Here is a 27,618-nt window from a genome sequence, read left to right on the forward strand (position 1 = left end):
TAGTTGCTCTTATGCATAGAACTGCTCTGAAACTGTTCATGACCAATACCTTTTATTTTGCAGTCTTTAGCATCCTATATGGTTATTGCTATCAGAAACCCTGAGCAAGGACAACAAGAAAAAATTAAAATATTAAAAAATTAAATTAAAATTAAGAAATTAAAATTTCTGATGCCTATCAGAGAGAGAGCATAAAAGGATAGCTGTGTATAATGGCTCCCTGTTGAGAAATAAAAACTAGGGGAACTGATTATGTATAAGCAATAAATTGCATATAATTTATAGCTGGGGCACTCACCTGTTCATCATGGCCAAGCTCTGGTGTGGAACATCGTGTATCTTCACTAGAAAGGAGGCGCTGAGAATCCCGGGAAGCAGGAGTAGGAGGGGCAGAAAGCATATCTGGACTGATTGGGCTTCGTGGAGACAGGGTGTGCGACAATTCAGACAGGCTAAGTCCCACATCAGGAGATGCTGGCTGTGGTGTGGAGGAGTTTGCACTCCCTAACTGAGGAGTTGTACGCCCATCTGCTGAACGGTATGACCTGCAGTGGAAAAGCAGAGATAAACTACTTCCAGTATCTAGAATCTTTACACTTGCCATCACCTAGTATGGTAGCTTAAAGTCTCTTTTCTGCATGTGTACTTAAGGAACAAAATTATTTCTGCGTCTAAAGCCTACAGGCCCTGCATTCGCAGACAAAGCAGCCAACCTCACCAAAGAATTTCACACACATTTCATGTTCATGTAACTGTGGCAAGTATTTACTTCATTGAAATCCATAGATCTATGTACACAGGGCTTTATGTAGCTCCTCTTACCTGCTGCCCCTTCTCTGTGGTGGCATGGTAGCTGTGGACATCCACCGTGATCGTTCCATCTCTTCACACTTGCTGTGAAGAGCTGAAAAAGCAGCGTCAGAAAGATCTTCGATCTGAAGAATGAGAACATGAGATATAAAGTGCTGCACAATCAATACAAAACTAGAAACCTGTGGAAACCCTTCAAAATCATAACACCAGTTGACTCCACATCAAAAAGGGGCAGAAAGTATACTAAACCATTCAATCTTGATTATTGCAAGTAAATTAGAATGTGCAGGGGAAAAGCCTCAGGGCACAGTTTGGGACTCTTGTCCTCACAAACTTAATAAGTGCCTCCTCACTGGCATAAAACATCCGAGCTGAATTTAACTTGCACACAGTTTTAATTCAATCATCACAGTTTATATATTTTCTGTCAAAAATTTTGATTCAACCAAAAATTTCAAATATGTAGAAACACTTATAGCTGTTTTACAAGCCGTGCTTCGGGGCCGTTTCCATGCGGCTTTGTAAAACAGGTCCTTAGCTTTAATTTCTTATTTTCAATCTTCTAAGGTCAGTTGACAGTGCAATTATCCCATGCTTAAAGATAAACTCCCCTGTGCCAATGGCTGCTTCAGGGCAAATGGGATCTGTATTAACAAATATACTGACCGCTATCTACTTAAGATGTCTTGTTTCAAACAAAACATATGCCAAAAAACAATGAATTAAACAATTTATTTCGGTGTTCCACACTCAAGCTTTAAGCAAATATGGCTGCACTTGATCTTCAGTCTTAACATCCCCGGTTAAAATAGACATGGTTGATGACATGAAGCAATGGAATTCACTGCAATTAACCTGTAAAAATATACTTTCTTAACTGTCTCATTATTCATCAAACTGATTTATTAACCCTACATCTATCTTGTTTCTTTGGGAAATTTTTACAGAGTTTAAAGCTTAAATTCCATATTTATGCGGATGACATCACTATAGTCATCCCACTAACCAGTCTGTCATCCAAGTTTAAAAATTTATTATCAGCTATTTTAAATCAGATTGAACTCTGGATGGCTGCCTTCAAACTCAAATTAAATTCAGAAAAAAACAATTTTTTTTTAGCAACTCCCAATGATAAAATCAAAGAAACAATGATACATCGAACAATCTTTAAAAATATTGGAAGTAACTTTGGATAAACACCTCACATTGGAAAAACATTCTGATTTAATATTTAAAAAAAGCATTTCAGTGCTTTGGAAGCACCGCACCATCAAGAAGTACTTTGATGAAGCCTCTTTTCGCTTGTTAACTCAATCTTCCATTTTAAGTATTCTGGACTACTGTAACATCATATATTTGGGTGCTTTTAAGAAAATTCTCAAAAAGTTGAGAGTAGTTCAGAATACGGCTGTTCGTCTTATTTTTGATTTAAAAAAAAATGGGAGCATATTACTCCATTCTTTCAGAAGCTGCCACTGGAATCCAGGGTCTTATTTAAGTTCTCATGTATCTGCTACCAGGCTATCTTATCCCTCATTTTACCCTGAGTTACATTAATAAGAGCTCTCGAAGAGTACACTTGTTTGCATATCCCTCAATAAAATCCTGTCATTACATAGGAACATAAGAATTGCCGCTGTTGGGTCAGACCAGTGGTCCATCGTGCCCAGCAGTCTGCTCACACGGTGGCCCTTGGTCAAAGACCAGCGCCCTACCTGCGTATGTTCTTGTTCAGCAGGAACTTGTCTAACTTTGTCTTGAATTCCTGGAGGGTGTTTTCCCCTACGACAGACTCCGTAAGAGCGTTCCAGTTTTCTACCATTCTCTGAGTGAAGAACTTTCTTACATTCGTACGGAATCTATCCCCTTTCAATTTTAGAGAGTGCCCTCTCGTTCTCTCTACCTTGGAGAGGGTGAACAACCTGTCCTTATCTACTAAATCTATTCCCTTCAGTACCTTGAATGTTTCAATCATGTGCCCTCTCAATATCCTCTGTTTGAGGGAGAAAAGGCCCAGTTTCTCTAATCTTTCACTATACAGCAACTCCTCCAGCCCCTTAACCATCTTAGTCGCCCTTCTCTGGACCCTTTCAAATAGCATCATGTCCTTCTTCATGTACGGCGACCAGAACCTTTTCTTTTCAGGCGGCCACACTGAATACATGGCTTGCCAAAATTGTGTTAGAAGCTTCCTCTTATCTTGATTTTAGAAAACAGATAAAAATTCAATTATTCAATAGACTGACAATCTAATGTATCTTATTACTTACTTATAATTTTTATCTCATTTTAAATTGTTTGTATCTTCCCATTATAAGTTTTTAACTTTGCCGAAATTTTAGATGATTTCAATTTTAAATGTCTATTTATACTGTATGTATAATGATTGATTGATATGAACCGCCTAGAACTCCCAGGTATGGCGGTATATAAAAATAAACTATTATTATTACAAAAACAAATGCTAGGGTATTCTAATAAAAATGCCATTCAAACCATTAGGCTCTTCAATATCAATTCTTGCTCCTTTCTATAGAAAAGGTATTTAACATTACCCCCATAGCGTCACACAAAATCGTGTTTCATATAGTGTTGCACTCTCAGTTCTTCTGTGTGTTTGCACTTTAAACAACTCTTGTGCTCTATTATGCAAGTTCTGAATTGCCTTGAGGTTTGACCAATATAAATCTTTAGTCACAGACATATGATGACATAAATGACAAAACAGGAACTGCAATCTGTCTCATGTTTTAGACGATATCTTTGCTGTGTCCCAGGCTGGAAAAAAAACCACTCATCCAGTTCCATAGTTATCATACAGATCTGACATTTGTCACAATGCCTGTGTCTTCCGTTTTCAATGGACCCCATATTACAGTAATGCGTCCTGCGTATAATATCATTTAAACAAGATCACTGCGTTCGGAAAATTCTGCATTGTTGAAAACAAATGTCAACCCAAAATATGCGGAAACCAATACGATGACCTTTTTATGTGCAGGGGTAAAACTATGGAATGTCCTTGTTAGCCAAATTCGGAAATGCAGTGATAGGAGCTCATTTAGAAAACTGTTAAAAACACAATTATTTGTTGATGTATTTTTCAGAGTACTGATTTTTGTTAAAATTAATGCTGTCTGTTTCTGCTTGTCCAGATTTGTTTTAACATGTAATCATTTTTCATACTGTTTTGATTTAAAACAGTATAAATTTTTTAAATAAATAAATAATGGGCTCTAGAAAATGCTATTCAAAGGTTTTGTTTGTTTGTTTGTTTTTTTATATGTGAAGGATGAAGGGGAGGCAGAGGAGACTCAGCAAGGGATCGGGAAGTAAGGGGAACGGCGAAAGGTAGCTCCGCCCACCCCCACCGCGTCAGAGCAGCCTAGCCCAGACTCCCCCTTAAAAGGGGGGGAGCCAACGGCGCGCTCAGCGAAGGCGAGCGGCAAAGGCGCTCGCCTTAGCGAGAGCGACTTTCGGAAGGAACCTTAAGAAGGAGCCAGGAAGCTAGGTTGCCAAGAGAGAGAACCAAAACGTAAGTTACAAGGCTTATTTTTTTACCTAACCACACACTACAGGGATCACTTCTTGCACGCACACACCCAGAACAAGCACTCATCACAAACCAGCAAACCGGCAACTAACAGGGAGATAGCAGACAGGAAGTCAGGCCACACACAGCTGACAAAGAGAGAAGGCTCACAAAAGTCCAGACAACTCAGAAGGGAAGCAGGAAGTGATCACCCACGGAAGCCAGAAGATGGGCTTTCCAGTCTTCTGCATCAGATGCAACATGTATGACTATCTCCCCTCGGGGACTAGGGCATACATTTGCAGTCGATGCTGGACAGCCTGAAGCAGAAAGTCCGACTGTTGGAGGGAACAGTGAGAGAACTAGAAGAACTCCTCACCTTTAAGGAAGAACCCAGCAAACAGGAAGAGTTGCTTGCGGAATCCAGTGCCAGCGAAGAGATCGAAGAACTCGAGAGATTCATCGAGGAAGCCCACCAGCAACATGTGGAGGTCCCAGGGCTGGTCCCAGGAAGAAGGCCTATGCGAGATGGGAGAAGGCATCACTACAGTGGATGAAGAGACGGATATGAAAGTTGAGAGCAACCACTCACCCAGCGGAAATGAGAGACTGCACGAGTTTGGGACACGGAAGAAATCAGACGGAACCTTCACCATGGATGTAGACTTACGACCTCCAAGAAACCTTCAAATAGAGAAGATTGGGATCATCGTTGGAGATTCCATCATACGAAATATGGACAGCCATACAGCAGGAGGAAGAGAAGATAGACTGGTCACCTGCCTGCCTGGAGCAAGATTAAAGGATGTGGCCAGCAGGATCATAGACAGTGCAGGAGGAGAGGAGACTGCTGTAATTATCCATGTGAGAACCAAAGATGTGAGCAGAAGGAAGTATGACAAGGAAGAAATGAAGAACCAGCTCCGCTCACTTGGAAGAAAACTGAAGGTCAGGGAGGTGAAAGTGGCCTTCTCTGAGATCCTACCAGTACCAAGAGCAGATGCAAAAAGGCAAGATGAACTACGAGCAATCAACACCTGGATGAGACGATGGTGCGAAGAAGAAGGCTTCGACTTTGTGCGCAACTGGACGGCATTCTGGGGAAGAAGCAGGTACTACAGGAAGGACGGACTACACCTCACCAAGGAAGGAGTGAGAATACTGGCTGGTAACATGAAGAAGGCCATTGAGAAGGCTTTAAACTAAAGATCAGGGGAGAGCCGACAGTCGACAACCAGCTGATGGCCCGGGCTACAGGAGGTCCAAATGAGGGCACTACAGACATCTGCCCAGATAAGGAGGAAGTGCTTGAAGCAAATGAAGAAGATACAAAAGGAGCGCAAATAGATACTGTGAAAGACACAATAGGACTGTAAAGCCCAGAAAACCCAAGAAGGGAGCACAAAGAGAGCTTAAATGTATGTATACGAATGCCAGAAGCCTGGGAAACAAAATGGGGGAGTTAGAGGCACTAGCAAGATGTGAAAAAATAGATATTATTGGCATAACAGAAACATGGTGGAACGAGGATAATGAATGGGACACGGTACTGTAGGGATACAAGCTATTCAGAAGGGACAGAATTGGGCAGAAAGGGGGAGGCATTGCCCTTTACGTCCAAGAAGGAGTAGAAGTGATCAGAGAAGGGAACGCAGAGGGGAAAGAGAAACTGGAGTCGCTCTGGATAAGGATTCCCAGACAGAACGGATCAGACACAAATATTGGCCTCTACTATAGACCCCCAGGACAGAAGGAGGAAACAGACGCAGAAATGACTGAAGAAATAAGGCAAGGATGTAAAACAGGCAATGTAACGATCATGGAAGACTTCACCTTCCCGGGTATAGACTGGAACCTAGGAACCACAAGCTGCAGCAAAGAAACAAAGTTCCTGGAAGGAGACTGCTTCCTTGAGCAAATGGTAGAGGAACCGTCAAGAGGGAACGCCACATTGGACTTGGTCCTGAACGGCATAACTGAACAGACAAAAGATGTAGTAGTTACGGTCCCGCTGGGAACGAGCGATCATAGCATGATCAACTTTAAACTAGACATTGGGAAATGAAAGCGAATCAAGACACAATCCACAGCCTTTAACTTTAGAAAAGGAAGATACAACAACATGAGAGCCATGGTAAGAAAACGGCTCAAGAATAGGATAGCTGAAATCAAAACGGTAGAGCAGGCATGGTCCCTTCTAAAAAATACTATCACCGAAGCGCAGAATTTATATATTCCACTGATAGCCAAGGGAAGAAAAAATAAAGGCAAAGGAGAACCAGCTTGGCTAACCAAAGAAGTGAAGGATGCAATAAGGGAAAAGAACAACTCATTTAAAGAATGGAAAACACAAGAAAACAATCGAGGCTTGGAACAGACACAAGGACGACCAGAAGAAATGTCACAAGGCAGTGAGAGACGCCAAAAGGAACTATGAGGAAAGGATAGCGCAGGAGGCCAAAAACTTCAAACCTTTCTTTAGATACGTAAAAGGGAAGAAACCTGCCAAGGAGGCAGTGGGCCCTCTCGACGATCAAGGAAGAAAAGGATACATCAAAGAAGACAAACAGATCGCAGATAGATTAAACTCCTTCTTTGCATCGGTCTTTACCAAAGAGGACACCACATCTGTACCCGAAACAGAGAAAGTATTCAAGGGAGTAATAGAGGAGAGCCTCAACACAGTAAATGTGGATCTGGACCAGATTTACTATCAGATCGACAAACTAAAAAGTGACAAATCTCCAGGCCTGGATGGAATTCACCTGAGAGTATTAAAGGAAGTAAAGGTAGAAATCGGAGAACTACTGCAATCCCTCGCTAACATGTCAATTAGAACCAGAAGACTGGAAGATAGCAAACGTCATCCCAATCTTCAAAAAAGGATCAAGAGGAGAACCGGGAAACTATAGACCTGTGAGTCTCACATCAGTCCCTGGGAAGATGGTTGAAGCATTGATTAAGGATACCATAGTCCAACATCTGGATACCCATGACCTAATGAGAGCTAGTCAACATGGCTTCAGGAAGGGGAAGTCATGTTTGACAAATTTACTTCAGTTTTTCGAGACTGTGAACAAACGTGTTGATAGCGGAGAACCAGTGGATATAATATACTTGGACTTCCAGAAGGCGTTCGACAAAGTTCCACATGAGAGACTTCTCAGAAAACTACAAAGTCATGGAATAGAAGGGGACATACTAAGATGGATAGGAAAATGGCTGGAAGACAAAGGGTGAGTGTAAAAGGGAAGTTCTCGGACTGGGAGAAAGTAACTAGCGGAGTGCCTCAAGGTTCGGTTCTTGGGCCCATCTTATTCAATATTTTCATAAATGACCTGGAAGAAGAAACGACCAGTGAAATCATCAAGTTTGCTGATGACACAAAGCTGTGTCGGGCAATCAGGTCACAGACGGACAGCGAGGAACTCCAGAGAGATTTGAGACAACTAGAGAAATGGGCAGAAAAGTGGCAAATGAAGTTTAATGTAGAAAAATGTAAAGTGATGCACCTGGGCAGGAAAAACAAGGAGCACTAGTATACCTTGTTTGATGTAACTTTGGGCAAAAGCATACAAGAAAAGGACCTGGGGGTATTGATAGACAGGACCCTGAAGCTGTTGGCTCAATGCGCAGCGGCAGCAAAAAAAGCAAACAGGATGTTGGGCATGATCAAGAAGGGTATCACGAGTAGATCTGAGGATGTCATAATGCCGCTTTACAAAGCGATGGTAAGACCACACTTGAAATACTGTGTCCAACATTGGTCTCCCTACCTAATAAAGGACATAATACTACTGGAGAGGGTGCAGAGGCGAGCGACGAAGCTTGTAAAAGGTATGGAGAACTTGAGCTACAAGGATCGCCTCAGAAAACTGGGATTATTCACTCTCGAGAAGAGGAGACTGCGAGGGGATCTGATAGAGACTTTTAAAATACTGAAAGAATTCGACAAAATAGAGCAGGGAACAACTTTATTCACAATGTCAAAGGTGACTCGGACAAGAGGTCATGGACTGAAGCTGTGGGGGGACAGGGCCAGGACAAATGCCAGAAAGTTCTGCTTCACACAGTGAGTGGTGAACGCCTGGAACGCTCTCCTGGAAGAGGTTGTGGAGGAAACCACCATTCAAGGTTTTAAGGGCAAGTTGGATGCACATCTTCTTGAAAGCCACATTGAGGGATACAAATAACTAAGGTATTCGCCAGGGTAGGCCTGGCTGGGCCTCCGCATGTGCGGATTGCCGGACTAGATGGACCCAAGGTCTGATCCGGTGCAGGCATTTCTTATGTTCTTATGAAGGGCGATTCAGTTGCAGCAATAAACCAGTGTTTTTTCAAAATACCAAATATTTTTTCAACTCCTGGAAAGTATTTCAAAATACATGTTGGGGTCCAAGAAGAATCGTCCTGTGTCTGTGGCAAAAACAAAAGTTCTTGATTCAATTACTTAGTTCTCTTGAAAGCTTGTCTAACATTATTCGGATAGCCCCTGTTAGTCAATTGTGTTGTTAATTCTTTAGCTTGTTTAAAATCTACGTCATCTTAACAAAATTCTTTGATATCGAACAAATTGACTGAAGGCAAACTTTTTTTGAGAGCTGGTGGATGACAACTATTGTATTGTAATAAAAAGTATTACGATTGTTTTAATGATAGCAGGAGGATATTAACGTCCATGAAGTGAGTACGGCTCAAACAAATGGTACTAGAGCCCACTAGGGCCCAGGCCATCCTAGACCTCGTACTTACGAACGGGGAGAGCGTCTCTGAGGTCTCGGTGGGAGAAACGCTAGCCACCAGTGACCTTAACGGTTAGAGGATGCAAACTAAAAAAACACCATGAGCATCTTCTCTCACATCAGGCTGCTCTATGGGGTAAAGACCTAGAACATCTCCTATTGCCCACCACTTATGAGGTATTCAGGAAACGCCTCAAAACCCACCTATTCCTGAAATACCTAGACAGTTGACCCACTTCCCTCTTTCCCCTCCCTTGCCCTTTCTCCCCATTGTTCCCCACATCCCTTAAGTTAATTCAACTTGTACGTCAACTCAACTTGTACTCCACTAATCTTTTGTAAACCGCATAGAACTTAACGGTATTGCGGTATATAAACTGTTATTATTATTATTATTAACATGGTATGGTTCAACCTTAGGAAAGGCTTCCCTAAATCACAAACAAAAACGAGGGTACTCAATTTCCGGGGCACTGACTTCGCACGCATGGGAGATTTCGTCCATCAGACGCTGCAGGATCAAGAAGCAACTGATAATGTGGAAGCAATGTGGTCAACCCTGAAATTGACCCTACACGAGGCAACTATCCGCTACATAAAATCGGTAAATAAACAACAAAGAAACAAAAAACCCCAATGGTTCACTGATGAGGTCTCGTACCTCGTCAAGGAGAAAAAAAGAGCATTTCTTTCATACAAATGTACGGGGAAAGGAGAAGCTAACATTGAATACAGGACCAGGTCTGCAGCGGTCAAAACAGCAATCAGGGAGGCAAAACTTGCAGTGGAAGAAACTCTAGCAAAGAACATTAAGAAAGGGGACAAATCCTTCTTCAGGTATATTAGTGACAGGAAAAAAACCACAAACGGGATAGTACGCCTTAGAACACCGGACGGGAATTACGTGGAAACAGATTATGATAAAGCCAAACTACTGAATGAATACTTCTGCTCAGCCTTTACCTGCAAGGCACCAGGGCACTGGCCACATCTGGAAGCAATGCCAAGCGCGGAAGACCCATTTCAGAATTTTGAGTTCACACCAGCTGATGTCTACAGCGAACTGTCAAGACTCAAGGTGAGCAAAGCCATGGGTCCAGACGAATTGCACCCGAGAGTGCTCAGAGAGCTGTGCGATGTCCTGGCAGAACCATTAGCCATGCTCTTCAATCTCTCCCTAAATAAGGGGAGAGTCCCCCTGGACTGGAAAACAGCTAACGTCGTTCCTCTGCACAAAAAGGGTTGCAGAGCAGAGGCTGCGAATTACAGACCAGTGAGTCTCACATCGATAGTGTGTAAACTCATGGAAACACTAATTAAACGTAAATTAGACACGATCGAGGATGAGGGGAATCTAAGGGATCCTAGTCAGCATGGATTCACTAAGGGTAGGTCATGCCAATCCAATCTCATCAGCTTCTTTGATTGGGTAACAGGAAAGCTAGACTCGGGAGTCTCTGGACATAGTGTACTTGGATTTCAGCAAGGCTTTGGACAGCGTCCCACACCGCAGGCTATTAAACAAGATGAAATCGATGGGGTTAGGTGAGACAATAACTGCATGGGTCAATGATTGGCTTAGTAGTAGACTTCAGAGGGTAGTGGTCAACGGCACCCTCTCTGAAACATCAGAAGTAACCAGCGGAGTGCCGCAGGGCTCAGTCCTGGGTCCACTCCTTTTCAACATATTCATAAGGGACTCGACCTGAGGGCTTCAGGGTAAAGTAACATTCGCCGATGACGCCAAACTATGCAACATAGTAAGTGAAAGCAATTTGCAGGATAGTATGACACAGGACCTTCTTACGTTGGAAAACTGGTCCTCGACATGGCAACTGGGTTTCAACGCTAAGAAATGTAAGGTCATGCACCTCGGTAGCGGAAATCCATGCAGAACTTACACCTTAAATGGAGAAACATTAGCTAGGACCTCAGTAGAGCGAGATTTGGGAGTAATCATCAGTGCAGACATGAAGGCTGCCAAACAAGTAGAGAAGGCCTCATCCAAGGCAAGGCAAATGATGGGATGTATCAATAGAAGTTTTGTCAGCCGGAAACCAGAAGTCATAATGTCACTGTACAGAACCATGGTGACACCTCATCTGGAATATTGTGTGCAATTCTGGAGGCCACATTACCGTAAAGACATGCTTAGTCGAGTCGGTTCAGCGGATGGCCACTAGGATGATCTCGGGGCTCAAGGGTCTCTCGTACGAAGAGAGACTGAACAGATTGCAGCTCTACACTCTAGAAGAACGCTGGGAGAGGGGGGACATGATTGAGACATTTAAATACATCACAGGACGTGTCGAGGTGGAAGATGACATCCTCTTTCTCAAAGGACCCTCGGCCACAAGAGGGCATCCGCTCAAACTCAGAGGGGGGAAATTTAGTAGTGACACCAGGAAGTATTTCTTCACAGAAAGAGTGGTAGATCACTGGAACAAGCTTCCGGTGCAGGTGGCCGAGGCCACCACCGTGCTTGACTTCAAGAATAAATGGGACATCTACGTGGGATCCCTACGAAGGTCGAGTTAAGGAACTGGGTCATTAGCATTCGGACTTATTGGGGTGGGTCGGTAGAGTGGGCAGACTTGATGGGCTATAGCCCTTTTCTGCCATCATCTCTCTATGTTTCTATGTTTGGTGGAGGAATGCAGTCGGCTCAGATTCTGGACACACCTCTGCTCAACCTGGGGTGAGCTAGCTCCCAAGGGAATGGTCCTTGAGCCTTGATCTGAAAGTACAGGCTGTCCAGAAGGTGCACTGTCAGGCAGCCAACCCCCTGGAAACAGACTTTATCCTCAAAGTCTGTGATCTCTTGCAGCCAAAGCGGTTTTACATAGTATATGCACATATATACACACACACACAAAACCAAACAAAAAATTCTAAAAACATATTAAAAACAAATTTCAATAAAATAACACTAACAGTCTGACACACAATGACATACAGGAAATGGGGCAGAAATACAATATTTAAATAGAAAAGGCTGGGAAGAGAGGAAAAACAAGAGGAAGGGAAAAACAGGCAAATAATCTAAAATATGAGGTTAATGGAAGGGAACAGACTTCCATTACGGTCCTTAGGAACTGGTCAAGTGGAAGGCGACTAAGGAAATGGAAAATGGTGAGGAAAAGGATGTTACAAGTGGTGTGTCACAAAGTTTGGTTCTTGGATTGGCTCTTTTTAACATATTAACATAGCAGATGATGGCAGATAAAGACCCGAATGGTCCATCCAATCTGCCCAACCTGATTCAATTTAAATTTAATTTTTTTCTTCTTAGCTATTTCTGGGCAAGAATCCAAAGCTTTACCCGGTACTGTGCTTGGATTCCAACTGCCAAAATCTCTGTTAAGACTTACTCCAGCCCATCTATACCTTCCCAGCCAATGAAGCCCTCCCCAGCCCATCCTCCACCAAACTGCCATATACAGACACAGACCGTTAAAACAGGAAATGAGACAAGTAGACATTAAAATAATCAACAATTTATTTAACATTGCCGATGTCTCCTAGGACATTGTTGCCCAAGTCTGTCCTGGAGTATCCTCATGCAGGTCAGATTTTCAGGATATCTACAAAATTATGCCATGAAAAATATGCATAAAATGGAGGCAGCGTATGCAAATCTGTCATGCATTTTCAACATGAATATCCTGAAAACCTGACTGGCAAGGGGATACTCCAGGATCAACTTGGGAAACACTGTCCTAGAAGAGCTGACCCCTACAATCTAACCATTAGTAAATTGAGTCAATACTCCTGGACACACATTGAACCATAGACACCAGAGTTCAGCCTCAACACCTCTTGCTCTAACTCATGTGAGTCCAATTCATTCTAGAGAAATGGTAAAACTAAGGTTCTTACCCCCATCCAAACTTCACACACTCATTTATTGCATAATTATTGCACAAAATGTAGCCAGTGTCTGGAGTCCCTTTTAAGCTCCAAGCTCATCAGGATTAATATTAAGATCTTCCAATCTCTGCAGTTTCTCATTAGATTTCAAATCAAACTCTGTAAATGCTGTTTGTTTAACTCTGCTTTTTCTGGCTAAGTACAATGATTGAATACTTGAATCTCTCCATCAGCAGAAACAAAAATAAAATAAAAATTACCTCCACATCATCTTCATCTGGATTAAGAACATGAGGTGTCACTTCGACCTCTCGCCAGCTAGAGAGAGAGCGAACATAAGATAGTCAGCATATGAGCCAGGTGTGAGGACACAGTTTGCAGCTCAGGACTTCAGGGTAAGGTGAGTGAAGTTAAAATAAGGGACATAAACATAGCAAAGGGTGCTTGAAGGTCAGCAGTACACAGAATTACCTTCAATAATCTTTCTGTTAGTCCCTGGAAGATTCCATATTTTAGGTGTTCAATTCCAAAACGCAGTCCGGGTGTTGCAGAAATCACATCTCCACCCCCTTAGCCTGAGAGTTAGTAAACAATACCAAAGCCCAAGCACATACCTGGACAAATCTATGACAAAGGGGTAGGGGGAGAATTCCCGTCAACACAAGTAAATTATGAACTGGCTTGCTCTGCAAAATATTAACAAGTGATAAACAGGAACAAAGGCAACTCAGAAAAACATTGAGGAACAATGTAGAACTAACCTACTGTATGCAACGAGCACCCCAAGAAAGGCCTTTGGTAATGAGCATACTCACAGAAACTCCCCACAGGATCTGGCAGCTGGCTTGAAAATCTTCACGCCTGTAAGGAGAGTAACCAAGGCAGAAAGGAGCAGGCTACACCAAAACAACAGAGTGTACACAGACAGGGCGGGTTGTATGGAATCCTCCAGGGACTAACAGAAAAATGATTATTGAAGGTATAAACCTAATCTTCCATTCTGTTATGTCCCTTCCGGATTCCATACGCTAGGTGATGTATCAAAGCCACGGTAGCTAGAGGGGGACAAAAGAGGCTGCCCTCAAAACCGAGGTTCCAAAAAACAGCATCAGAATGAACCACCATATCCACTCGGTTAAACCGGGTAATAGTATGAAGAGATGACCAAGTAGCCGCCCTGCAAATTTCATCAGGATGAATTGTGCGAGATTCTGCCCATGATGCGGCCACACTTTTCATCAAGTGTGCTTTAAGCAAAATTGGCGGCTGCTTGCCGTAGGCAATGTGAGTCGCAGAAATGGCCATTTGAATCCATCGAGCGATAGAAGACTTGGATGCTATGCTGCCAAGGCAAGGCACAGCATTTAGAACAAAAAGGTGACCAGACAGCCTGAAGTCATTAGTCCTCTCCAAATAATGAAGCAAGACCCTCCGAACATCCAATTTGCGTAAGATCTGATCTTTGCACTCCAAACCTGTTGTATGAAACGCAGGCAACCCAAATTCCTGGTTGACATGAAAGGCCGACACCACTTTTGGGAAGAAGGAAGGTACAGTATGGAGGAAAACAGCTGTGCCTGTGATCCGGAGAAAGGGTTCCCTGAAGCCTGAAGCTCCGAAATATGTTGTGCTGAGACAATGGCGACCAAAATAACAAACAGTCTTGATCATTAGATCCAGAAGAGAAGCAGCCTACAGTGGTTTGAAAGGGGCCTCAGCAAGGCCCTGCAAAACAACGTTAAAATTCCATGTAGGGAAAGGAAGCCGCAAGGAAGAACACAGACGAAGCACTCCCCTCATAAACCTGGTCACATCTGGATGAGCAGTAAACAAACTAGCGCCTTTGCACGCTCGAAAACACAAAAGGCATGCAACCTGAACTTTCAGGGAGGCCACTGCCAGACCTTTGGCTAAGCCCTCCTGAAGGAAAGCAAGAATCACCAAAATGGGGTCCTTTTCAGGCTCCACCTGATCCCTAGCATACCACTGTTGAAAAGCCTTTCAGACCTTGGCATAAGAAGCCAGAGTAGAGGGTTTGAGGTAAAAAGAGTTGCGATAACGACCTACGAATAACCATGCTTCATCAAGGCTGAGCGCTCAAGAGCCATGCCGTAAGACCAAAGCGCCGTGGGTTCTCCATGGGCACTGGACTCTGACTGAGAAGAAACAGAGTTTGACGGTAGAAAAGGGCCGGCGGCCCAACAAGTCTGCCCACACAATAATCCTCCCTCCCACAAGTCTACTCAAGACAAACCCTCCCACCTGAAGTATCCATCTTTTAATCAAAACTCTGAGGTACCCCCACCTGTTGGTCCCATCGATGCTTGAAGTCAAGCACGCTACTGGCCTCGACCACCTGGCGAGGAAGACTATTCCATCGATCAATCACCCGTTCGATGAAGAAGTATTTCCTGGTGTCGCCATGGAATCTTCCCCCCTTAAGTTTTAACGGATGCCCTCGTGTCGATGTGGGACCCTTCAGAAAAAAGATTTCTTCCTCCACTTCAATGCGACCCGGGAGCTGGAGTATCTCATCCTGCTGAAAACTAATGAGATCTGCCTATCATGGGTGGCGAGGCCAATCCGGAGCTACCAGAATCACCAGGTCAGGATGTGTCACTATCCGGCGGATTACCTGACCAGAGGCCATATAGGAAACACATATAGGAGCTCGGGAACCAGCCCCAGACTTCCGCGCTGTGTTTCTTGACTGAAAGAGTGCCTGGCCTTCGAGTTTTCTGTTGAAGCCATCAAGTCCATCTGAGGCTGACCTCCAGTACTGAACAATCAGACTGAATGCCTTCTGCGAGAGGGACTGTTCTTCCGGATCCAGAATCTATCGGCTGAGGAATCTGTTTGAACATTGTTGCCACCAGCTACGTGGGCCACTGAGAGCGACAGAAAATGAGCTTCCAGTCAATGAAACAGCATGCAAACTTCTTAGCCCAAGGGAGTGCTTCTCGTGACTCCTTTGCAATTTATATAGTTTCAAGTTTCAAGTTTATTCGATTAAACGCCTATCCAAAATACTAAGCGTTGTACAATAATAATTAAAACATTAACAAAAGTACATAGAGACTAACATTTTAACATACTGCGGTTTTTTGTTTTTTTTTTTGTTAATCTACAAGGACACAATAGGAAAAAGGGGGGGGGGGAGAACTACAATATTTATTAAGAAAAGATACAGCAAAGGAAAGAACAACAGGACGGGAAATCAAGAGTTGCTGGACTTGAAACGAATAGTCAATTGTAGGCATCTTTAAAAAAGAAACATTTTAAACTATTTTTAAATTTCTGTAAATTGTGTTCATATCGTATATATATAGGAAGAGAATTCCAAATCGTGGGGGCAGTTACTGAAAAGATTGTATTACATCGAGTACCTATTATTCTTAAGGATGGGATATTAAGAGTATGCTGTGAGGTGGATCTTAGAGCTCTCGAAGGGTCATATGGAATAAGAAGTCTGAAGACTTGAACCGCTTTCCTTCAAGCAGGGGCTGGAAAGCAAGTAGCGCCAGCCGAATTGCCCGAAGCTCCAGATGACTGATCAACCATCATTTCTGACGATGAGTCCACTGCTCGTGAATGAATCATTTCCCAATAGAGCACCCTAACTTGACAGGCTGGCATCTGTCATGATAAGTCATCCACTCTGATATCCGAAGAAGCCTTCTCTGACGGAAAGCTTCCCCCTGAAGCCACCAGCTCAGGCTGCTGTGAGCTGGCTCCATCAAGGAGTGGCATCTGAAGGAAATGACACTGCGGAGACCTCTGAAAGATAAGGGACTCCTGTAATGGGTGCATGTGTGCTCAGGCCCAGCGAACCGCCTCCAAAGAGACCGCCATGGACCCCAGAACCTAAAGACATATCCAGGCTGGGCAATTTAGAAGAGCTCTGATCTACTGTTGAAGTTTCTGTCTGCGTGCCTCAGGAAGAGGTATCGAAGAGAAGCCCCAGATACTCCAACGACTGGGAGGGCATCAAACTGCTCTTACTGAAGTTGACAATCTTCCCAACGCCGGCAACTGAGACACTACCGTCTCCAACGCAATTTCATATTCCAAACGAGATGGAGCTCGAATCAACCAGTTGTCCAAATAGGGATGAACCTGGATCCCTGCTGGCAGAGAAAGGTCGGCACAACTACCATCACCTTGGGAAAAGTGTGGGGTGCTGTTCTGAGCCTGAAAGGTAGAGCGGTGAACTGAAAATGCTGTTGCAGAACATGGAAACGCAGAAACCTTTGATGTTCCGGGTAGATCGGAATATGGAGGTAAACCTCTGTGAAATCCAAGGACGCCAGAAAATATCCTGGAGACAGCTGATATGACTGTGTGCAAGGTTAACATCTGGAAATGGGGAATCCGCAAGAAGCGATTGACCAACTTTAGATCCAGAATGGGCCTCCAGTCCTCCGAGCCTTTCTTTGGCACGATTAAGTATTTGCCTAAGCCTGATTCTTGCTCTGGAATGGGTGCTATCGCTGCAATGTCTAACAGACATAGCATGGACATGGATCTCCTTTTCCAGCCAACTTGCCAGAGAATCCAGAAAGAGCTCTGGAGGCAGGCAAAATTAGTCTATCTTGTGTCCCTCCCAAATGATGTCCAGCCCTCACTGATCCGATTAAACACGAGTCCACTACTGATAAAAATGAGAAAGGTTGGATAAGTTCCTACTGGAACAGAACATACGCAAGTAAGGCTAGACTCAAATAGGGCACTGGTCTTTGACCTAAGGGCTGCGGCGTGAGCAGACTGCTGGGCACGATGGACCACTGGTCTGACCCAGCAGCAGCAAATCTTATGTTCTTATCATCAGCAATGAGAAGAAAAATAACTATACTGAAAGAGCCCTGCGCACCGCAGGGTCAACCCCCAAATCTGGATTTGCACAGCAACTATTCCCGGCAATGATATCAGCCAGATCCAAAGTAGAAGCAGTGTAAGGAGACAGCATGGGCAGAACATCAAAATGGCAGCTGATGTAATCGAGGTCCACCCTGGCAGAACGAGAAGGGCTCCCAAACAGAAAGCTTCGATGCTGGCATAACAGACAGAGATGGCTGTGACGAAAAAGCTGGGTCAATAGAAAAAGCTTTCCAGAGAAGACAAATAAATTCTGGCGAAAAGTCAAATCCCGCATCCATGGCAGGGAGCTGTTGAGACACATGCGCTCCACCACAGAACACTGGTGTTTTGCGCCAGAGGCCAAGAGAACCGCTGGATGATATTATTTTCCAAAGTCACGGACCTAGGTCGGCTTCCTGGCCCTTGAAAATGTGGAGGAGGCCAAATCTGAAGTTCCTGTCCCCCATGTATTGTGCTATAGAATACAATACATGGTCACTGATCTGGTGCCAATCCGGCACAATCACTGCACATATCCAGCAGATTAGGGGTTGGGGAGTCCATCCCAAATGATTTTAATCAAATAGAGTGGTTTTGAGGCAGAAATAAAATTTTGGAAAAAACCCGATAAAAATCCAAGATGGCCACCACCAGCGAATTTGCTCCAAAGACGGCAAAAATAACAAAAATCCAAAAATAAAAAACTAGCGATTTGGGGTCTAGGGAGGTGGGGACCTGAACCCTACCCAGAGAAACTGTGAAAAATAAAATTTAAATCGCTCCACAAGCTACTCTCGAAGTTCCAATAGGAAATAATGGAGGTACACTCAGTTCTGTAATGCCTTTGCCTGTGAGCGTTTTTTAAAGTAGCTAGCTGAGTGGAGAAAAAAGACTTTCTGTCTCAGAAACAGTTTTCAGATGCACAGAATTGAAGATCTTTACACTGCCAGCAAGCCAGTTACTGACTACAACCTGCACCCCCAAGGATCCTCTGCCACACTTTCAGGGGTGGGAAAGGCAGCCTGTGCTTTGAAACCCAGGTGGGTTTCTGTCCAGACACAAACAGACTGCACTAGAAACCTGTGACAGGGTGACCGGCCAGAAGACTCTCACGGGAAGGGACCCCGGGTACTTTAAGAAGGTGGCACACGGCTTCACAGATCCACCTGAGTTTCTCTGCATCTTTTTCTCCGACAGGGGACCACCAGGGAGGGGTCTCAAGGCACCAAAGTCGCACATAAAAAAAAGAACTTTAATTGAAAAAAATAAGAAACAGAAGAAGTCACTTCAAAAGACTTCTGCACGGACTGCTTGCAGAAACTGTAATCGGGATTGTTTACTAACTCTCAGGCTAAGGGGGGTATGTGTTGAGAAAAAAATGTGGATTTCTGCAACACCTGGACTGCGGGTTGGGATTGAACACCTAGCTTATGGAATCTGGAAGGGATGTAACAGAATAGCATCTTGGTACTTTAGGGTTAGGGACACAACAGCAAAGGAGGTGAGCAGAGCAAAAGGGAAGCAGTTCTGCACCTTGGGGTGAGGATCTCCTTATATTGCAGCTTCTCTACACGTGTAGTGGCTGCCACGGACATTGGGATGACAATATTGTTAATGTCGAAAGAACTTTCACCCCTCCTTCTCCTTGCTGCCTGCTGTGGGGGAAAGGTGGAAAAAAAAAGAAGAAAAGTGAATTCCTAACACATCAAGTTCTATTTTTCATTAGTTCTTAGTGCAGGTTAAGACTAGCATTCTTACAGCATAGTAATCATTTCTGGAACCAGGGCCTGCATTAGAGGGGTTGCAAGTAGGGCAATTGCCCTGGGCCCTCCCCCACCCCACAAAGAGGACTAAAATCTGCTTAGGGCCAAGGAGGTACAGAATTTAGGGCCCTCTTCCAAATTTCCGCCATGAACCCCAGCCTGTATCACCAGGTCTATCTAGACCAGTGGTCTCAAACTCGCAGCCCGGGGACCACATGCAGACCACCAGATTCTATTTTGAGGCCCTCGGTATGTTTATCATAATCACAAAAGTAAAATAAAACAGTTTCTTGATCATATGTCTCTTTAGTTATAAATTACAATATTATTATTAAGACTTAGCCAAAAGGAAAAAATTTATAAACTACAAAGAGTTTTACCTCATGCAAAATTGTCATTTCTTTAATAAGACATTAACTATTTTTTCTGAGGCCTTCCAAGTACCTACCAATCCAAAATGTGGCCCTGCAAAGGGGTTTGAGTTTGAGACCACTGGTCTAGACCAATACTCCAATGCTTTATGCCATTGTAAAAGGCATAAATAAAAATCTGACTATTTTAGAATACTTTTGCAGTTCATAAAACACTTTCTAAGATTCAGAATCTGACTCATAGTTGGAAATTAAGCAGAACAATATTTAAATTTTACTTATTTTACAGAGTGTTTTTCCAGATATTTTGACTGTATAATAGTCATGCTTATTTTATGTGATTGTTTTACATCATACTGATGTAAACCAGAATGTACATTCCATCATGCGTTTGGCTTGAGTGGTCAAATTACACTTGTGCTACTTGATGTCACAATCCCTTTTGATACTACTTGCTCACATAGAACAGCAGGGAATAATGGGGTCAGTGCACAAATGGTAAGGGTTTTTTTTTTTACACAATAGATCATTTAAAGTGGTTAATGATGGCAATGAAGCAAGTTGGAGATTGTTAAAAGCAAAGTTATACACCTGTAGCAGGCGTTATCCGAGGACAGCAAGCATATATTCTCACATGTGGGTGACGCCATCCACAGAACCTGGTACAGACCGTCAAAAAGCGCAGTCACTTTAAAAACTAAGACCACCCATTCTACGTTTGCACTGGTGCCTTCCTGCCTGACACTAGCTTGCAGGACCCAGTTCAGTAGGATAACCAAGAAGTCAACCAGGGGAGGTGGAAGGTTGTAAGAATATATACCTGATGTCCTTGGATAAAACCTGCTACATATGAATACTTTTGCTTTATCCGAAGACAAGCAGGCATCATATTCTCACATGTAGAACTCCCAAGCTGCCAGGATCATGCCTCTGAAAAGAGGATTATGGACAACTATCACGAGCTGTCTAACCAAAAGGGTTGAAGGGTAAATTGGCATAAAGTAGAAAATAAATTTTGTAGAACTGCTTGGCTGAATCAGCATCCTGTCTGGAGTGATTCTCCAAACAGTAGTAGGCCTCAAAATCCCCACGTTGATTCGCACCAGACCACATCCTCCCAACACCCCCCCCCCACCGAAGAATCAACCATGCTTCTTTAATGTTTGTTTCCCCTGTCAATCTCCCCAACCTTGCCTCTGACTCGCTCACCCCAGTCCCAACACTTTATTGCAACGCAAGATCCGCTTGCAATAAGATTCAAATTCTGAAGGACCTACTTGAAGATTCTGACCCTGGTTTCCTATGCGTCACGGAATCATGGATTAGAAAAGATGACCTATTTACACAGGATGAACTCTGCTCCCATGGCTACCAATGTCTCTTTTCACCTAGATCTAACTGTAAAGGAGGTGGCCTGGCAATCCTCTACAAATCCTTTTTCGATGTTCAGCTCCTCAAAAGGGGCTGCCATACCTCACTAGAATACATGCTTGCTTCCGTCAACGATGAACTTCATCCTCACCCACTGGGCATCCTGCTCCTATACCGCCTACCTACCCCTTGGAACAACTCCGAACTCGTCCTTGAGACTATAACAAACGCCTTCCTCAAGTTCCAAAGGTTATTGATCATCGGAGACATTAATCTCCACCTAGACGACATCACCAGCAAGGATACGATTGACCTCATTAGCTTCCTCACCTCCCTTGGCCTCCCCCCCCCCCCCCCGGCACCATTCCGAACCCACGAAAAGGAGCACATACTAGACCTCATTAGCTTCCTCGACCTTACAGCTCACAAGACGTCAGTTGACGAAACTCGCTGGGAACATGTCCCCTGGTCTGACCACTTCCTAGGGACCTTCTGTCTCCCCATCTTTATGTCGCACCTTGGGGCTTCACCCCGCACTTCCAACCCCATTACCTTCCGCAAAAAAATCACAAGCGACCTGTTCTAGCATGCTAGCCTGTGTCAATGATGAGCTCCATCCTCACCCACTGGGTATCCCGCTTTTATATTGTCCACCATCATCCCCCTGGAACAAATCCTCTGATCTCGTCCTTGAGACTATTACAAACGCCTTCCTCAAATTTCAAAGATTACTAATCATTGGGGATATTAATCTTCACATAAACGATACCACTAACAAGGATGCAATTGATCTCAACAACTTCCTCACCTCTTTAGGCTTCCCCCCCCGCCCGGCTCTCTCCCCAACCCATGAAAAGGGGCATGCGCTAGACATCATCAGCTTCCTCGATCTCACCGAATACAAAACTTCGATTGATGACACTCGCTGGGATCCTGTCCCTTGGTCCGACCACTTCCTAGGGGCTTTCTGCCTCCCCATTTTCATGTCACACCTCGAACCCCCTCCTCGTTCCCCCAATCCTATTACCTTCCGGAAAAAAATTGCGAGCGATTTGTTCTGGACCAAATTCCTCAACCTAATTTCCACCATTCCCAACCCTTCAAACCCTGAATCCAACTGGCACAATTGGATCACCCTCTCTGAGACCACCTACCACTCCCTTGCTCCACTATCCACTAAAACTGTCTCCTACTCCCGCAAGGCCCCCTGGTACCTTCCATATCACAGACAACTAAAGCAGAAATGTTGAATACTGGAACGAAAATGGAAAAAAATCTAAACCCCCCACTGACAGACAGTCAAGTTTCAAGTTTAATAGTTTTTTTGATTAATCGCTTAATCATACTTCTAAGCAATGAACAGTTTAAAATTACATTTGATGGGAAACAATACAATACAAAACAAAATTTATATAATGACAAGGGATTGAAATTTAACTTAACATACTCATGACATTGAGTAAATGGGGAAGTGAAATACAAATCAACAAAGTAAAGTAGAAACAAAAAGAGAAAGATACAGAAGGTAAACAAAATAACAATAAAATATTATAAGATAAAATTTATTAGGGCTATGGAGTATTAAAATTAGTTTTCAAAGGCATCTTTGAAAAGAAATATTTTTAAATTACTTTTAAATTTTCCAAGTTCCTGTTCTTCCCTTAAAAACATTGGAAGGGCATTCCAAGTCTGTGGAGCGGTAACCGAAAAAATAAATTGCCGTCTTGTATTAATAACCTTCAGCGAAGGAATAGTCAATAAATTCTGTTCATTGGATCTCAAAACTCTATTTGGAGAGTATGGAATTAATAATTTGTATATAAATGCTGGAGTTTTATTATAAAGAGATTTGAAAGTCAGTAAACAAAGCTTATAAGTAATTTGATGGATAACTGGAAGCCAGTGTGCATTTTAAGAAGCGGTGTTACGTGGTCAAACTTTCTAGATTTGGTTATAAGCTTAATGGAAGCATTTTGAATAATTTGAAGACGCTTTATTTTGTTCAACGCAATTCCCTTGAAGAGAGAGTCCAGCCTCATCTGCGTACATTCCAGTTTAGCAGGAACTTGTCCAACTTTGTTTTGAAACCCTGACGTGTGTTTTCCCCTATAACAGATTCCGGAAGAGCGTTCCAGTTTTCCACCACTCTCTGGATGAAGAAGAATTTCCTTATGTTTGTACGGAATCTATCCACTTTCAACTTTAGAGAGTGCCCTCTCTTTCTCCCTACCTTGGAAAGGATGAACAGTCTGTCTTTATCTACTAAGTAATGTAATGTAATTTATTTCTTATATACCGCTACATCCGTTAAGTCTATTCCCTTCAGTATTTTGAACGTTTCGATCAAGTCCCATCTCAGTCTCCTCTTTTCAAGGGAGAAGAGTTTCCAAGTTTATTAGGTTTTTATATACCGCCTATCAAGATTATCTAAGCGGTTTTACAGCCCGGTTTCTTCAATCTCTCACTGTACGGCAACTACTCCAGCCCCTTAATCATTTTAGTTGCTCTTCTCTGGACCCTTTCGAGTAGTACCATGTCCTTCTTCATGTACGGCGACTAGTGCTGGATGCAGCATTCCAGGTGAGGCCGCACCATGTCCCGGTACAGCAGCACGATAACCCTCTCCGATCTGTTCGTGATCCCCTTTTTAATCATTCCTAGCATTCTGTTCGCCCTTTTCGCCGCCGCCACACATTGCACAGACGGCTTCATCAACTTGTCGATCAGAACACCCAAGTCTCTTTCCTGGGAGATCTCTCGAAGTACAGCCCTGGAAATCCTGTATTCGTGCATGAGATTTTTGTTACCAACATGCATCATTTTACACTTATCCACGTTGAATCTCATTTGCCATGTCGCAGCCCATTTCTCAAGCATGTTTATGTCACGTTGCAGATCTTCTCAATCCTCCTGCATCTTCACTACTCTGAATAGCTTAGCATCGTCCCCAAATTTAATCACCTCGCTCGTCGTACCAATTTCCAGATCATTTATAAAGATGTTGAAGAGCAAGGGTCCAAGCACCGAGCCCTGCGGCACCCCACTGGTGACGCTCTTCCAGTCTGAGTATTGTCCATTTAGCCCCACTCTGTTTCCTATGCTCCAGCCAGTTTTTGGTCCACGCAAGTATTTTACCCTCTATTCCATGACTCGCAATCTTCCGAAGTCGTCGTTAATGGATGTAGTGGCCTCCTCCTCCCCTACAGCCACTCCATGATTCGCAATCTTCCAAAGTAGTCGTTCATGGATGTAGTGGCCTCCTCCTCCCCTACAGCCACTCCCAAATCTCCATATTTCTTAGATGAAAAAAGGGAATGGAGTAAAACAAACTTGTATAGAATGTTTAAAAGAGGCATACTAAACTAAACCTTAAGTTTATATACCGCATCATCTCCACAGATGTGGAGCTCGGCACGGTTTACAAGAACTTAAAATATAGGAAGAGAAGGGAAAAAAAGGTTTACATGAACTTATATATAGAAGAGAAGAGTAAGGGGGGATATAATTACATTTTAGTGAAAAGCCAGGTTTTCAGTTGCGGAATAATTGGAGGGAGCCCAGGTTCCGCAGTGGGGTAGTAAGCTCGTTCCAAAGACCTGTGATTCTGAAGAGAAGGGATTTTCCCAGTTTGCCTGCATAGCGAATACCGTGTAGAGAGGGGAAGGATAGTTTATACCTTTGGGCGGGTCTGGCAGAGTCAGAACTTGAGGAGTTATAAAATAGTGGGATTAAGGGAGGAAGGAAGCCGTGAATGATCTTAAAAGTCAGGAAGGAGCATTTGAAATGGATTCTGGAAATCACTGGGAGCCAGTGAAGTTTGGCTAGGAGTAGGGAGACATGGTCAGACTTGCGTTTTGCAAAGATCAACTTGGCTGCAGTATTCTGGATTAGCTGGAGTCTTTGAAGACTTTTTTTGATAGGCTTAAATAGATGGCATTGCAGTAGTCTAGTTTGGAGAAGATGATGGATTGGTCAAGGACGGCGAAATGTTGTTGGCGAAAATAGGATCTTACTTTCCTCAACATGTGGAGGCTGAAAAAGCATGATTTAGCCAAGGAGTTGAGGTGGTCATTGAAGGAGAGAGAAGAATCGATAATGATGCCAAGGACCTTGCTTCAGAACTCAAACTGCAGTGCAGCGCCTGAGGATAGTGTGAAGAGGGTGGGCAGGTGTTCTAATTTTGGGCCGAGCCAGAGTATAGGAGGAGAATCTTCAAATAAATGGCAGGTTGCTGAAAGGAGCCATAAGAATTTTGATAGTGGAAAACAGATCCAAGATGGCATCAAGGGCAGATGCTGCGTGCAGAGCTCCTGCCTTATTAGATCTTGTTTCGATTACCTTTACTTCGCATTGGTACTCTAATGCCAATTTCTTCACTGGTTTTTGGACATGGGTAAGTGGAAAGGAAGTTCCAGGGCACCTCCTCCAGCGACTGAGAATCCGTGAGGTCTGATTCAGACCATCTTGGACGGAAGAGTCGTGCCCCATGCAAAGGAGATATACCCAACTTCGGGAGGAATGACGAGTTCTGCGGCAAGCCTCAGTTATGGTTGGGTTTCCTTGAGCCCGATTCAGGGCAGGCTCCCCTCCAACCCAGAAGAGGAATCTCCGCAGAGAGAGAGAGAGGCAATGCAGCTCCCACAAGAGGGAAGATCACTGCCTAGCCTTGGAGGAGCAATGGGAGGAGAATTGGTGGAAGAAGAGAATCCCACTGGGCCACAAACATCGGCACTCACCGCAGAGACAGGGGAAGTACTATCTTCCGTGAAAGTGAACGAACAATTTGGTGAGTTGGTAAAGCCTGCAATAGTTAGCATGGACGAACTGTGGAGCGCTATTGAGGTAACGGACTCTAACCTCAGGAAAGCAGTAACCATGGTCAGAAATGATTGTGCTACTATCAGTTCACAAGTAAACTTTCATGGAGATATTCTTCATGAACAAGCTGAGAGTATAAAAAGGCATAAAGAATAGTTTAAGTAGATTAAGACCTTAGAAGTGGAGATTGTCAAAGAAAGCGCTGTTATCCAGAAAAAGTTGAAATTTATAGAGAATAAGAAAAGGAAAAATAATTTAAGACTCTTGAATGGAAATGGTTCATAGGTATTTGAAAGAGATCTTACTAATACCTACAGAGAGCTTACCACTATAACAAATGCTCAGTATATTTCCTTTGGAAATAAGTTAATTTCATCCCTACTGAAGTGATGAGAGCAGAAGAAGGTAAACTGAATTTGACCAAAATTCCTTGGAAGTAATTAACAGAAAGGACTACTCTTACAGTGACGTTTGCACTGGAAATTGATAGGAATTTAATCCTTCAGACTTATTTCCGATATATGAATGATAAATAAACTGTACATCTTTTTCCTGACATTTCTCAAGTAACTCAAAAAAGGAAGAAAGGTCTTTTTGACTTATAAGTCAAGAGTCCAAGCTCTAGGTGCTTCGTTTATATTAAAATTTCCATCTAAGTGTTGTGTTACATTTGAAAGGAAAAATTTTCTCTTTTTTAAACCGAAATAGTTATTAGAATTTATTGTGGCTAGAGAGGGGGAGGAGTGAGGTTAGGCACAATAGTATCTCCTACAGTTTAAACCGGCTGCCCTTTTGTTAAAATTGTTTATTGTTGCCTTTTTTTTTCTTTTTTTCACTTTCTTGTATACCTGACTGGGCCTCCGCGTGTGCGGATCGCCGGACTCGATGGACCATGGGTCTGATCCGGAGATGGCAGTTCTTATGTTCTTATGTTCATAAATATCGTGGACTAAATAATTACTATAATTTACCTAAGATTGTCTTTATACCACAATTTAATGTGGATATTTCTGAATCTGTGAGCAAGTTAAAGTTTGCTTGTTTGTATTTGAAAATTAATTAAAAATAAATAATAATAATAAAAAAAAGTTTGATAATACAGCTATAAGGAATAACGCAGAGAAGATACTGGCCGATCCTGCTATGACAAAGAAAGCAAGGCCAGGTAGTCAATGAAAATAGCATAAATGCTATTGTGAGAATGTATAGCACTGGGAGAGCCCACCCTTAATTTGGGCAACGGGATCCTAAAAGAGCAAGAAACACCACCCAGAATCTACACAGCGTAGCAGAATGGTAAAAGAGATGTGGCAAAGGTGAAGCATAAGAAAATATGCGAAGTGTATCCCAAACAGGAGGTGAACACTTATATCAAAGAGTACACACGGAGTTCCAAGTATGCAAGTACGAAGAACTGAGAACATAAAAACAGGAAGCAGAGGAAACTGTAACAGTGAGATAAACAAGAGAAAAAGCACAGT

General features: G+C 43.2%; 1 protein-coding gene across 10 annotated transcripts in view; it reads right to left on the reverse strand.

Moving 5' to 3' along the window:
• KANSL1 (KAT8 regulatory NSL complex subunit 1) overlaps window positions 1–27,618 on the reverse strand; it is a 309,838-nt gene that overhangs the window by 21,222 nt on the left and 260,998 nt on the right. For 9 of the 10 annotated variants that reach the window (XM_033918391.1, XM_033918392.1, XM_033918393.1 and 6 more), the window contains 4 exons: window positions 19,348–19,469; window positions 13,218–13,275; window positions 823–935; window positions 299–545 (listed from right to left, as the gene is read on the reverse strand). In XM_033918391.1, coding sequence (XP_033774282.1) covers window positions 299–545; window positions 823–935; window positions 13,218–13,275; window positions 19,348–19,469 — 540 coding nt within the window. The remainder of the gene's footprint in view (window positions 1–298; window positions 546–822; window positions 936–13,217; window positions 13,276–19,347; window positions 19,470–27,618) is intronic. The other variant, XM_033918396.1, reaches the window with a different exon arrangement.

This window comes from Geotrypetes seraphini, chromosome 13 (assembly GCF_902459505.1).
Source record: "Geotrypetes seraphini chromosome 13, aGeoSer1.1, whole genome shotgun sequence".
NCBI classification, from domain to species: Eukaryota; Metazoa; Chordata; class Amphibia; order Gymnophiona; family Dermophiidae; genus Geotrypetes; species Geotrypetes seraphini.